This window comes from Topomyia yanbarensis, chromosome 3, assembly GCF_030247195.1.
Source record: "Topomyia yanbarensis strain Yona2022 chromosome 3, ASM3024719v1, whole genome shotgun sequence".
NCBI classification, from domain to species: Eukaryota; Metazoa; Arthropoda; class Insecta; order Diptera; family Culicidae; genus Topomyia; species Topomyia yanbarensis.
The window spans coordinates 392,210,969-392,226,727 of NC_080672.1; the positions used below are offsets into that span (position 1 = coordinate 392,210,969).

At 41.4% G+C, this 15,759-nt stretch overlaps 1 protein-coding gene across 1 annotated transcript; it reads right to left on the reverse strand.

The window, feature by feature from the left end:
- Positions 1-1,498: 1,498 nt before the first annotated feature.
- Positions 1,499-4,300, reverse strand: LOC131688309 (uncharacterized protein K02A2.6-like). Its single transcript, XM_058972510.1, has 2 exons — positions 2,988-4,300; positions 1,499-2,942 (listed from the first exon to the last, which is right to left on the reverse strand). The coding sequence occupies exons 1-2, from the start codon at positions 4,040-4,042 to the stop codon at positions 1,499-1,501; spliced, it is 2,499 nt and encodes an 832-aa protein (XP_058828493.1). The 5' UTR covers positions 4,043-4,300.
- Positions 4,301-15,759: the final 11,459 nt, after the last annotated feature.

The following is a 15,759-nucleotide window of genomic DNA, read 5'->3' on the forward strand; positions in this document are numbered from 1 at the left end:
TGGATTAGGAAAACGTACGGAGGTAGTAAAACGGCAGCGAATCGACTACCGGTGGACGCTGCCAACAAGCTGACGGAGACCGGCAAGATAAAAGTCGGATGGTCGGTGTGCTCGCTGAGAATCGCTCCACGAGGTACCCTGCTGGTGGAGAGATTCCGCAGGAGTTTGAAAATCGGTCATCAGGCGAGGAACTGAAAGGGCCCTGACAGATCTGCATTGACGGAAACGACCAGACGATGGGAGATTTCAAATGCCATGCGTATAAAAAGGCGAAGGCAGGCTATCAATAATGGAGATAACCCAGCTTAATCTGAATCATTACGACGGTGCACAGCAGCTGTTGTGGCGGTTGCCAACAGAAAGTAAGTGCGAGGTTGTAATTATTGCAAAACAGTATCTGTTCCTTCCTCTGAGTGCATAGGAAGCATGGCGAGGTGAACTTCCATTTGACGCAGTTTTTGTCCGAGCACGGATGCTTCTGCAACTACCTGCATCGATTTAGACATACCTCGTCTTTCCTTTACTCGGAGTGCGTGTACCGTGCAAGAGACATCGGAACTCGTGGTCTTCGAAGTTCGAATGCCCTGGGTTCGAAGAAGTTCGAAAGGGAATTCCTGGTGTGACAGTTGACAATATCGTCGAAGAGATGTGCCACGACGAGCACATCTGGGATGCTGTCAACAGAATAGTTACGAGTATACTCTCCGAGCTATAGAGAAAGTGGCAAAGGGACCAACAAAGTAGTGCTGTCGGCTAGAAAGCCGCCTTGAAACCACAAATCGGGTTTCGAGAGAAATTCCGCCACCGGGGAACTCTCCGTCGGTGTAGACTAGGTCCATCGCCGTGGACCAGTTGAGTAGCACGCAACGTAGCACCAGGTTCGGGTCGTTGGGGCGCCAGTGAACCGGATTAGAGCGAGTAGATCGCATTGAATAGCTAGCAAAGGGGCGTTGGGGTGCCTGTGAACCGGAATCTACGCTCCACCCGGAATCGCTGGACAGACCTCAGCACCTACTGGCTGGTCCGTTCAGTAGGCTAGGTCCGCCGTCAGGGACTAGATCGAGTAGATCGAGACAAAGCGAGGAGATAAATGACTCACGGAAACGAACATCGGTATCGGAAGAAATCTACCGCCGGGGAATTCACAATTGGGTAGATCCACCGCCGTGGACTATCCGACTTTATCGAGACAAAAATAGGAGCTAATTAGTTCACGAAATAGACATCGCTACTGTTAAGACGCGTGCACTCCGAGAATGGCCGTGGTGATGTCACCATATATTAAATTCAACGCGACTTAAACAATATAAAAGATTTATTCATCGAGGTTAAAATACACGAGTATTACTCAAGACTGACTCAAGTCGTGTCGCTAAAAATGCTGACGTGGCATCCGTTGCAATGACAGCCCAGCTGTCACAGAGGAGCCCAGTAAGAAAGCGACACGGGCGTATTGACCGTGCTCCCAGCTCAGATCCAGTTGTCCCAATATCTCCCCTTAATATCGCTCGTACAGGTTGAGCCGTATGGGTGCCCTTCTAACACGGGAAGAGCGCCTAGGCAACGGAGCTGCTGGTGTGCTGGTATTCGCTGATTCGAAGCTGGAAGACGTTGAAGATGTAGACGATGACGACGTGTTTGAGTTGACAGCCGGAATACGATATGCCACCTGAGACGGGGACAATGATGGTTCCTGTTGAGCAACCTTCAGTACCGGTGGATCTGCAGACTGTGAAGTACTGGTAGGTGATGTTGACGATGACCCAGGCAAATCCCAGGCGTCGAGCAGTACGTTCAATGGCAACGGCCTGTGCTTGGCTGACTGACTACATGTTTCTGTACTACCCGCACTGGTGGGAGATCGGGTTCTGAGTTGATTTATGTGTGATCGAACTAGACGACGGTTCTGAAGCAAGACGTTGTACATTACGTTACCAAGCTTCTCGACAATGGTACCGGCAATCCAGCTCCAGACATTTTTGCAATAAATTTTTGCATACACAGTATCGTTTTGTTTGAATGACCTTGTTTGCGTTGTCTGCTCTGTTGGTTCTGACGGGCGTTGTGGTGGCGGACGCAGTAGCTCAAGGCACGTCCGAATTCGACGATTGAACATTATCTCTGAAGGGGATAGTCCGTCTGGTGCTGACCGATTTGGAGTGCTTCGGTAAGTTAACAGAAACGTATCCAATGCTTCTTCCATTGAACCTCTTCCCTCCCGTATTTTTTTAACCGTGCGCTTGAACGTATCTACGAAACGTTCTGCCTGACCATTGGATTGAGGGTGGAATGGCGCAGTAGTAATGTGTTCAATACCATTTGCGATGCAAAATTCCGCAAACTCCGCACTCGTGAATTGGGCACCGTTGTCCGACACCAATGTTTCTGGCATACCCATGCGGGCAAAGAGACTGCGCAGCATTTTGATAGTAGCTGTGCTGGTGATGCGGCGTGTTTGGATAATCTCTGGCCATTTCGAGTGCGAATCCACCACGAGTAAATAGTAGTCACCATCTATGGGTCCAGCATAATCGACGTGAACTCGTTGCCTTGTATGGGTGGGCTTAGGCCAGGGAACTGGTGGCACGTGTGCTGGCGATTTAGCAGCAGATGCACAGTGGGAACACCTTTTTACAAAATCAGCGATCTCGCCATCAAGGGTCGGCCAATAAACGTAACTACGCGAAATTGCCTTCATTCGCTGAATTCCGGGATGGCCTTGATGTAATTGATCGAGACATCGCTTACGCAGCTGATGTGGAATGACAAGCCGCTCTCCGAAAAGGATACACCCCTGTACAGTCGTAAGAGATTCGCGCCGGTTGAAGAACCTTACCAACTCGCGATCTGCTTCTGAGGGCAATATTTTTGGCCAGCCTTCTTGGACGAAACGGAAAGCTTTCCCTAGAACAGGGTCCGTTCGAGTACCTTGCTGGACATCTCTAAAACAGAGCGGAAAAACTGTGAACGATTCAAATGCTACTGACCTGACATCATTTTCGAGCGAAATAGCTGCGATCACATAATCTTCTTCTGGTTTAACGTGGCGGTTGATAAGTCGAGATAAAATGTCGGCATTGCCAAACTTGTTTGTAGCCACGTACTCAATGGTAAAGTCGTACATTAGCAGCGTTAGTGCCCAGCGCTGGAGACGATTGGCTGTGTAGACCGGGATTCCTTTTTTTGAACCGAAAATTCGGAGTAATGGTGCATGGTCTGTTTGGAGTCGAAATCGGCGACCAAAAATCATGCGATGAAACTTCGTAACTGCGAATATTATGGCTAGTCCTTCACGATCAGGTTGGCTGTAATTGCGCTCCGCCGGTGCCAATGCTCTGGATGCGTGTTGGACGACCTTCAATGATCCGTCCGGGAACCGATGGCAAATCGTTGCTCCTAGGCCAACTGAAGATGCATCAGCTGACACAATGACCTCTAACTTTGGATTATAGTGGGTCAGGAGGAGATCCGATGATAGAATCTGCTTAAATTTATCAAAAGCAGTCTGACACTCCGTTGTCCAATTGAAATTGGCTTCTGACTTCAGCAACTCATCCAGAGGGTATCGAAGTGCTCGCATATTCGGAACGAACTTTCCATAAAAATTTATGGCTCCAAGGAAAGAACGAACTTCAGATACATTCATCGGTGCAGGCATGAGCTTGATAGCTTCTATTTTTGACGGGTCAGGGCGGATTCCGTGCTGATCGAGTAAATGGCCCAGATATTTTATCTGAGAACGTCCGAACGAACATTTTTCCAACCGAACTGTAAATCCAAACTCCTGAAGACGTTGGAACAATGCCTGCAGATTCCGCCAATGCTCTTCTTCGTTTTCTCCGCCTACAATGATGTCATCGATGTAACCGCACGTGTGCTTGAGACCTGCTAACATGGTGTCCACAAGCTGTTGGAATGCTCCTGGTGCAGCTTTCACGCCGGGCGCAAGACGATTTACTTTGTATATGCCCCGATGTGTATTGATGGAGAGAAGCATACTAGTTGTCTCATCGACGCCGACCTGAAGATATGATTCCGACATGTCGATGATGCTGAACACTGTACAGTTGGTAAGCTTTACGAAAATGTCTGGAGTGCGTCGTTCAGTCCTGTAGAATAGTCGCCGCAAATCCGAATACTACTATTAGCCTTCCGGACAACCACGATTGGAGCGGCCCAGTCCGAGTAGTCGACTGGTGTGATGATGCTCATACGTTCAAGTCGGTCCAGTTCTTCATCGACGGTTTGATATGTTGCGTATGCCACTGGACGTTTTGGTCGAAACACAGGTTTCTGACCTGGTTTCAGGTCGAGCTTTACCGTTGCTTTTGTACACCGTCCCAAAGTTGTGCTGAAGACTTGAGGAAAATCAGCTTTGAGTTTGTCAACCATAGTGTTGGAATTGTTGATTTGGTTGCAAAACACTTTCATCGGAACCGAATCGAGTTGGAAAGTTTCGATTAAATCTAGTCCCAGGATGTGAAGATTTTGCGCCGCCACGAAAATTATACCCGTGTGAGTTACGCCGTTGATGCTAATCGAACAATCAAATTCCGAGAGTAATTTCAGTGGATCTCCAGATGCTGCTTTCGCTGTCACTGATGGTAACCTGGTCGGCGGCTTTCCGAGCTGCTCCCATGTATCTGCGGATATCACGGTTATGTCGCTAGCAGTATCAAACTGCAACTGCACTGGAATACCGTTCAGCTCGATCGGGACAAATTTCCTGCGACGCTGCACCGCGTTTACGGAAACGGTTACCGTTTTTGTACTCACCGCCATTATGTTTGATTTACTTTGTAAGTAGGGGTTTGCCCACTACTCGGGTTCTTATTTGCCCGGCGTACCCTTCTTTTCAGGGCGGCCTAGGTGCTCCTACCGGAATTTCGGATTTTCGTATAATAACAAACAAAAGAGAAAAAACAAATAAATTCTAAATTTACCGACTTTTATTCTCCTCTCCTCTGTGCTGCACTCTGCTGGGGAAACTAAACAGCTACTTTCGGCGATGGCAGAAGGCGAAGGTGTATCCGACCGGCCGGGACTCCGACGGCCGTGTTCTCCCGCAGGTACCGTTGGCTGCTATCGCAGCGGTCCTTTACAATTAGCCAGGGAGGTGAGCAAGGCTCTTTTGTTGGAACCTCCCTAGCGACGGGGCGATTAATCGCCGGGTCCACTCACTCCCCGTGAATGGCCCAGGTAGATACCGCAGTAAACTACCTCAGGTGGATCCGTTGTCCTACCTGCTTCGCCCTCCTTTGCGATTAACTGTGGAGGAGAGCTATGCTCGTTCGGCAGATCCTCCACAGTGAGGGCGACGTGGTGTCACTGGGTCCTTTGTAATTAGCCGGGGGAAGCGAGTGGCTCCTTTGCGATTAGCTTCCCGTTCCCGGCGACCCAACACCGCACTATACACTGTGCCCGAACCACGGGCCGACACTTTCCGACGGTCTTAGTTTGCCGTCGCACGCGCGCACTGAAACTTTTCTCTAGTGGCGGAAACTGTCCCACAAAAACTTATTACGGACGTCTGTTATTCGCCGTGGTTCGTCACTTTCTTCCTTATCTCGATGGCCGCCTTTTTTCACTCCACCAACCAACCACCAAAAAGCACACCGCCGCATAGCTGTCATTGCCATGGTACAGCATAGTTAGCAATCACTTTTACAGCGAGAGGAGAGCGGAGACCTACCTAAACCCTATGTTACTAATTCACAAACGCTAGCTACCAAGAGAAATTCTGCTGCCAGGGAATTCTTAGTCGGAATAGGGCAGTTTACCCGCCAAATAATATTCGAGTAGATCTCGATAAAGCTGGGAGCTAAATGGCGAATAGATTGTGATACGGCTGGCAGCTAAATAACTCACAGAAACAGTAGCTAAATGGTACATGGAATCAGCATCTAAACTGCTCGCTGGTGCGAGAGCTAAATGGCGATGTAATAGACGGAAACAAGAAGCAAGAGAATGATCGAGAGGTAAATCAAGCTATTTAATGGACCAAGTGAGGTTCCGAGATAGAGCAGAAGAATGAGTTGCGACGAAAGCACGAGTTCTCCCCACGAAGTAATACCTCGATGTTGTATCAAGGGAGAGAAGTGGGATAAATAGTAAGTTGTGTTTTTAGTGGTTAGGCATGAAAGTGAGTCATGAGTTACACACGTCCTCCGAAAATGTCGCTCCGCTCACTTTGCAAGAATACTAGCTCCATCGTTTATACACGGTCCTAAACACGAATGACTTTTCACTAGTGGTTTGTTCCCTGTATTCTTGCGCATATGTCAGTGGCGCCATCATCGCGTATCCGCCACAGTCCCAACTAACAATATCTTTAAAATGACTGTTAAAGCAAACGAAAAAGTTAGTTCGAATCTCGACGAGCTGAATCGGACCGTGAATGACACTCGGCCCTTCGGGCCAAGATTAATTAGTGATTCCATATCCTTTCTATATGAAAACGCTAAAAACATTTATTGTCTGGGAAAGATTAGTTGCACATTCCCCCGGATAGTGAGTGCTAACATTCATAAAATGCAGAACAAACTCAGACGTCACTTCGTTAAAAGTTTAATGAGTCGGTACAGTTGAAACGAATTGCAGCCTTCGACAAAGTTCTCACTTTTGGTAATAATCTGAGGTTACAGTGTCATCTCGTGGTGAAATTGCATGCAAGTGAGTTGTAATCATGTGATTGGTCCAAAAAAACTCATAGAAAAGCAATTTGATCCGTTAGGTAGACATTCCGATTAGGTTCAAATTGGTAAGCGATATTCTTGATGAGAGTATGAATTGATTAAAACATATCAAACTTCACAGCTCCTCCTGTATAATACGCAAGAGGTTCTACAATTTACTCCTGATCCTTTTCCCGAACAACCGGGATTCGTGTGAAATTGTACAGAAAATATATCCGAAAACACACAACCCATCATATCCATCTATGAAATATTTCTACCTGAATATTTCTACCATGTGGTACATTAACTAGATGATCAATTGAAATCAGCCGGACAACTGTGGCCAGTTTGTTACCAGTTCCAGAAATTTAAACTTTATTCGACTGCTTAGTTTGCACGGGTGCTAAGTAACCTACAAATAAACAAACTCTAGCGGAAGATCAAATAACTGTGACCAACGGCACGTTGAGATGAACACTAGATTCTAGTTGGTATGTATTACGCATTCTACACCAAATTATACTATCACACAAGTTAGTATTTATTGAAAACCAAGTCGCACCGAAAACTCCTGAGCGTTAACGTGCATTTTATTACATTTAGAACGAAAGTGTACATCTGTGTGATAGTCCAAATCGGTGTGAAATGTGCAATTTGTAGTAAAAAATAGCTGAGGTAATATAGCTCACGAAAACGAAAGATCTGGAATTTATTGTTTTTTGCATAGTCGGGTCAGACCAAATTTCAACGCAAATGGACACAATGTATATGAAACAAATGTAATAAAATCACAGATCACTTCCACGTAGCATTTCTTACCGGTCATGATGGTCAAATTTAAAATAAGACACAAACAATTGGCACAGAACACAAAGTCACTTCGCACTTTCGATGCAGTCGGCACGAAACGGATCTAGCTACTGTCGTCTGGTTGGATCGCAGTTTCCACCTATAGCTATTGTCTACCACGACAGGTAAATGTGAAATAATTAGTAACTGGAGCTTCCTTTTTTATTTTTTATTAGCGCATATATGATGTGTGTGGGCTCCTTCCCTGTAGGTATGAGTAGTGTAATATCGAAAGGAAAAATAGATAACTTATCGCGTCAAATGTGTGACTGTTACTAATGCATCCCGTTATCGTCGGTGTTATCTCGGCGGATACACATACATACAATACGGTTGCAGATGTCAAATTTGTGTTGCTAAATCTTTTCTGGAAACAAAATGCTTATTATGCACTGCTTAAACAAAAAAAAAACTCGCAACGACGATGGGGATTTTTAAAAAAAAACAATACGAAAGCAACCATTTAAATGCGAATGGGGCTACGTCTTTTACAACTTAATGACCACAAATGGGCGATTTTATCATCATTACTTGAAAGCTACCGTGATCGTTTATTACGTAATGCACTTGAACTACAAAAATAAATGCACATTTTGCTACTACCCCGATAAGAGTCGTTAATACTGATTTTAATGCTACTGACCTGATTAGATTGCACCCATGGACTCATGTGATTCAGAAATATTAGGTTGTGTTGATTCAGTTTGCATTACGATATGTATCTAGAAAATTTATGTAAGGGACAATTCGATAAGCTTAGATTAGTTAATCTTTTTCGATATCTGAGCAACTGCTAAAAGTAAAGTTATACTGTTTTGACACATCCTACAGAGACAAAAAAGTTATGAAACATACTGTATTATCCCAATTAATTTTTTTTGTGAATAGTATATTTTGATTTACATATTCTTTGTATAAGTAACTATTACTAGAAAAAAACGATAATGTTGGTTTAAAAAAACATAGATGATACGCACGAAAAGAAAGTAGTTCCCCAGTATTTTGCTATTTTTTCATGTACTATGGAATATGCGGCCATTATGGGATAACATCTGGTTACTATATCCCATATAGAACGTGCTCTGCTTCAAGAATCACATCATCGGAAGTGAAGCTCTCCAAGTCAGATCTTGTAACCTTACGCACAAATTGGTTTAATCCAAGTTTTTCCCTTTTAAGAATGAATTTCGCATAGAGCCGGGCGTTTGGTTCTCAAGCCATAAAACAATTATGTAACTGGCGCCAATTTAGTGTTAGTTTGGATTTATCATGTAACTGGCGCCAAGTCAGTTACTGGTGAACTGTTGGTTGAGGGTGTTGCAGGACTTCGACGAAAGAATCAAAGAGCGGCCATCTAAAAAAAACCCGGAAGCAGCGTGGCAGCAGGTTCATGAGGATAACACCACCAGAATGAATGATTGATAAAAAAGCAGGCTATAAGCTGAATGCTTGCAGCGGCTACACATCACAGCGGGGAACGATATTATGTGCTAAGGACAAGGTACTTGCGAAAGTAGAGAGAGCTTCGCAATGAAAGACGCATGGTAGTTTTACAAAACGATCAGCACTATGTGAACATCAATGTGATTTCCGAGCAGGGTGGTCGGTCAACGACGGATCAGATGTTTACCTTGGACCAATCCGGGATACATTACGGGAATTCAACATGTGAGCTCTTTTGTTTGTGTTCAATTTCATAGTGTTAGCAATTTTCGATTCAGTGAAACGAGATGAATTATGGCAGATGAATGCGGCTTTTCGATACAACTGATTAAGCTTGTTTGTATGACGCTGGATGGGTTAAAATAAAAAAAAAATAGCCAGATAGACAGATGACTCACTTTGATTCAAGATATTGAACCAGTACAAATACCAGTACAAATTATCTGTAAAATTCTCCGAAAGGTATCGGAACCGGATCAATTTTATTTGTTTCTTAATGTTAGGTAATGCTTATATCAGTTGCTTCACATTGGAACGTTTGCAAGGTTTTTTTTTCTGAGATTAAGTTTGTTTAGATAAACAATGTCTCATAATCAGTTTCGTACGGTTCCTGATAGATAAACCGACCAAAATTTACTTTCGAATTAAATAGGATTTAAAAATTAAATGTCTCGTTCAGATAACACCTTGGTGCATAATAATGTCCCAATTCCGGGATTATCGGTAGTTACTTTGCACTAGCCAGTGTTTTTTTTTTGTTAAAGGTTAGAAACTTGTAAAAATTCAACTAAACTATTATACAGGATGCGGGGCAAAAATCTTGACAAAATTCTATTATTCCAAGTTCAATATAAATTATGTCTGGAGAAAACTTTCACTATGACGTAGGTAACATTAGAAGCCTACCTTTATTTACTTCCTTCTTTCGCACTACAGTCGTGATTCGCTGGTTGGGCCACACTTCTGTCCAACTAACGAATTCGATTCGTTAGTTGAACTGACTGACATATGTCAAAAACTCTCCTAAAGAGACGTTAGTAGTGTAATTGCATCTATTCACATCTCTAATAATTGTCAGATAGATTGTCAAAGTAAATTTGACATAAGATTTTGGCATTCAGATGCTTTTTAGTTGGACAATGGTCCAACTAGCGGAGGTCCAACTAAAAAGCGTTCCAGTTAAAAAGTGTCCAACCAGCGAATCACGACTGTATACTATATTTTACCCTGGAGAGAAAAATTGGGTAAACACCAAAATTTCTCACAGGGACGAAAATTTTTGGTAAAACCAGTCTTTGCACTTGAAGGCACAAATCCTTACTTATTACATGGGTGCGTTTAGACTTTGTCTCATCAGAAACCGACACTAACTTTTTGTCGGAATAGATAAACGCCGGCTTGACGCAAATTCCCAGAACTAAAACAAACTTTGTGTTTCAATCGAACGACTGGTCAAACGTGATGTCCCGTCCGAGCAGAAGTTCTGTTTATGCCGATAAGACAGAGTGGAGCCGAAATTTGTCTTGGCTTAGCAGGCCTATGCGAAAGCACTATGCTATATTTCACCCCAAGGAGATAATTTGGGTAAACACAAAAATTTCTCACTAGGACGAAAATTTTTGGTAAAACCAGTCTGTGCACTTGAAGGGCACAAATTCCTCTTTCGATTATTACGACGGCGGATTTGGTTAGCATATTGTTTAGTATAATAAAGGGGAAATATGAAGTCAATCAAGCATTACCGAAAAAAAATAGAAAACATCACACATCGGTTACGTCCTATTGATTTTTCAATATTTGTTTTGAGACTATCTAACTTTATATATTACAATTAATATCGCATTATCACTGTACTATTCAGTATCAGCACGCAAAGATTTTTTCTATTGATACACAACAAGAACTATATTATAGGGGAAAGTGGTTAGTTGCCGGCACTGGTCGGTTATCGGCACCCCTACGTAACTTTTAAAAGAAAACAGTTATGGTCATTCTGACAAATTTTATTCGTGTGATATATTCGCACGTTATTTTTGTTCCGATAGCTGAAGTAAACAGACTCGTATATTCTGTTCTAAAACCAAAATATTTTTTGAACAAGTCAAAATCTACTCAGAAATTTTTTTTGATCATTTGCTTAGTGTTATAGAAAGAAGTAAATCGATCGAAAAAATATCTGCATTGAATATTTACTCTAGATTGTGATTCAACATTGAATGGCGACGAAATGTTCGCCAACATTTTTGGGTGGTTCAGTTTTCAAAAAGGTTACTAAAACCGGTTGGCGGCACCCAAACATGGTCGATTGTCGGCACCCCATTTTCTGTGGCAAATGCTGAATTCTCTATTACCCAATCAATATCAGTGTTTTCGGAACGGGCTTGAGTATATGCTAGGAATTGATTTTTGACACCATTTTGAAAACCATGATGGAGACATCCGGTTTAGTGTATTTCTCTATATCCCAATCAATATGGATATTTTTGACACGGATATGAGTCCCCAGCCAACATTTTGATTCACTTTAGTAAGTTGCAATTTGATTAACTATACTCTTAAACGATATAAATTGATTGTATAAAATGCACAGATCCCTTCTATGTGAACAAAAGTGGAGGCCATATACGTACAACAAATCGGTATAGTAGAACTATGTGACTTACGACGAATTTTGATCTCATCAGAAGCATTATACAATCATCTAGCTTATCATTTTCAGTTTATATATGATCAACTTTACAATCACACATGAAGGTTTATACAGCTTAATGTCCTCAATGATTTATAAAGTGAGTAGCATTCATAAAGAATGTGATAACAAAGAGTATTATGCAAATAAAAAATCAGGATGAAATTTCCATAATTCTCTGTTAGACGCTTACGCCTAGCCACATAAATAGATGTTTTTCATGGGTGAGGTTGGAATTAATTATTGAAATTACCTGCTACCATTTACTTCCAGTTTCGAACCTGAGAACTTCGTATTCCCAGCATAGCCGCTATGTACTCATCTATCTATACACTGTCAAGCAACAATTATTTTTAATCATTTTTATCTCTTTGTGATTACGATCTAGAAATACCATAATCCAATCTAAATATGGTACTCCAATGATACCTTCTATACCTGTCAAATCACAACCGACATTCTTTACACAAGCCATTTTTTAACTTTCAGGAAGTCGCCCTAGTGCTCTCAAAATTTAGCGAAATCTGCGAGCGGCTGCTCGCTCAATGGGCCATTTACGCGACTTCCGGAGAGTTAATAAGTAATGCGTACATTTTTATTGGTCAAATATTGAACGAATTTAGCAGAGAATTTGTGAAGAGCTATAAAGAGGTGATCATTTTTTGAACGATTTTACAGTTTAATCAAATTGCAAATCGATTCTTATTCAATGTTTCAAAATTGTCATTAATATTCCGGATTAACAATTTTAAAACAAGTTGTAGTGGACTAATAAATAACTTCAAGTCAACATTGTATTTCGATCATAGATTTGCATTTTATGTGAACTTTTTACAACAAAACATAATTTTTGCTTGCACTATTTGTAATTTTGATTTAGTCTGTCATTATTTGTAATTTATTGTAAACTTTCATATACGATTGCTGGTTTGCTGGGTCGATGCCAAAAACCGATGTCTGATGCCAATTTGAAACCCAAGATGGCGAAATCTCTATTCTACCACTATCCAGATCGGAGGTTTTCAGATTTGTCTATAATAAAAAATCCGTCATATCTATTATGACGGATTTTTTACTATAGCTTCGACTTGTTGGATTTTTGTATGGTGGCGTTAATATCAATTTTGGATATGTAGATATCCTACTATTACAACCTTTGCAAATCAAAAATATGCACATTGTACGGTTTCATATGATAATTCGCCAAGGAAAAGTCACTATTTTGAATTTTAAAGTATCCGCCATCTTTGGTTTTAGAATAACAACGAACATCAATTTTTAAGCTCTATAGATCATCTCGAAACCCAACCTTACCCAAGTAACCACCAAATATGTACTAGTATAAGTAGTAAAGTAGCTTCTTATTTGGATTTCAGAAGCTTCTTGTAGCATATTAGCATTTTAATTCATAACTATTGTAAACCTGCGTTCATTAAACTATTTTAAAACTTCTTGTCATTAATCAGCATTTCGAAGGCAGAAAAGCCGTAAAACCGATAACCGACCACATTCCCCCATTAAATTGAGAAGTAACATAATGTCGTTTTCGATTGAGAACCTAGAAACTATCCCAGGTTAGTTACTCCAAACAAACGCTTTTAATGGAACTGCAAAACAGCGGTGGTAAGAGCGAACCCGAAATATTTTTCAGGTTAGAACCCAACCCGGTTTTCAGTTCAGTGTTGCATAACCTAGGTTCGAAACTGGCTTCAAACAAACGATTTGACAGCAGTTAGGTACGAAACTGAGTTAGTTTCTGCCTCAAGCGAAAACGACATAATGTCGTAATATATTCACGCACGGTATTCGTCTCCGCATAACTCATGTTCAATTGATTTATCTTCAAAGGTTGAAAATAACATTTGTAGCAAATTGATTACTCATACTGTCTTTGCACCTGATAATAGTTTTATCGAGAAGCTGTTATCAATCATATTAGCTGTGTGTTCAATTATCAGAAAGCTAATTGGGCATGGTACAAAGCTCATATCGAGAACAGTGTAAATCACGATCATGGTTGAAAAAAGCTTGTGGTAGGTAATGCCATGGATTACGAGACGGCGCGATGACTCGTTGGCGATAATCCAACAGCCAGCAGCAACTGGATGGTGCCCCATACATATGTAGTGTACAATAGGTTTGTTCTTCTTTCTAGTAGCAAACCGGAGTAAAAAGGAGCAAGTATTTTTTGCTCCTGTTTACACCGGAGCAACTTCCGTGTACTGAAACAAACCTAATATGTCTCAGACAATTTTCTTGATTAAAAGATTGAAATTGTCTAACTTGCGAGGTAGAGATATTGAAATGAGTTTGTTCTCCATTTGGGTTCCCAAAGCGGTATTTAAATAAAAGCAAATTTCTAACTGGTGTCAGTTGCTGACGAGATGAACTCGAGACTATGAAATCAATTTTTTTTATATTTAGTGTCTTCAGCAAAGTGGTTGAAAATGCTACTACAAATAACTTTGTTGAAGACATGCAATCTCCATCCAAAATGCATAAATGAGAGGCTAGGAGCAAGAGTGGGTTAAAAATTCACTGTGAGCAAAAACAGTATACGTTTTATTAAGAGCAGAGAGCGTTTTATTAAGAGCAGAAATGGGATAAAAAAACCTGTTTTAATCCACCTAGTGGTGCAATTATGCCTTTCTCATTTATCTAAACTATGATTTAATGCCTGGTTACGTTCAATATACAAATGTGTAAATATCTATTACATTCTTATCACACTTGATAAGCATATATAAGTGCACGACTGTCATGAACCTGATAAGCACCATGTCGACGATTCTGACATACTTGAAACAAACAAAAATATAATATTTATATAGCTTAACAACAGCGTTTTATGGGAGCGCTATACCGTTCATTTGAAACTAAGTTTGTGCAAATCGGTTCAGCCATCTCTGAGAAAATTGAGTGACTTTATTTGACACACATATACATACACACAGACATTTTGCGATCTCGACGAACTGAATCGAATGGGATATGACACTCGGCCCTCGGTTAGAAAATCGATTTTTGGAGTGTTTGCATAGCCTTCTTTATATGAGTAAGGCAAAACCTGAACGCAAAAATGGATTGAAAAGATATACATAAACATTGCCCTGAGAGGAAAAATATTCCATTTTTATCCTAGGAATGGTTTCAGAAACTATTTATCACAAAACCAACATAAATATGGATGTCATTTGAAAGAGGATGGTAAGTAGACATTGGAAAATTGCTGACTAGCGCAATTTTGAAATTCAATATGGCGACTTCTGGTTATCACAAAACAGTGAAAACTATCATCAATATGGGTGTTATTAGAAAGGGGGTGATGAGGAAACATCGGAAATTCATGATTACCGCCATTTTGAAATTCAAGATGGCTGCTTCCGGTTACCACAAAGTAGTGAGAGCCATCATCAATATGAATGTCATTTGAAAGGCGGTGGTCAGCAGACATCGGAAATTGATGATTAGCGCCATTTTGTAATCCAAGATAGCGACTTCCGATTATATATACTTTTTTGCGGTGAATCCCTCTGTCCAAGAAGGTCATAAACCGTGGTCTTCAAATGGATGGTAACCTCAAGTGGATCCACAGATCACCAGTGTGAACGCAAAAGTTTTCGGTACACTGAGCACATTCCGACGATTTGTGGCTGTTCTATTACTTCCTACGCGAAAGAAGCAGGAGCAGTCGGTGATTATGCCTTTCTTCGTTGTTTACTATCCAGGGTTGTCAGCAGCGCTCAAAGGGCAACTTGATCGTTGTTTTAAGGCAGCAACACGTTTCGCCCACAACATTAAGGGGGTCTTCTACTCGAGAGGCCTAAAATTGAGCACTTTTTTGGGAATAAATTGTAAAGCATCTGCTCAATGGAATTTGAATATATTTTTGCCTTTCTCAATAGAAAGATAATTGCTCTGAAAACCGACTTTTAACGGAGGCCCAGAGGGCCGAGTGACATATATCATTCGATTCAGTTCGTCGAGTTCGGCAAATGTCTGTGTGTGTATGTATGTGTGTATGTGTGTGTATATGCGTATGTGTGTGTATGTGACCAAAAATGTCACTCATTTTTCTCAGAGATGGCTGAACCGATTTTG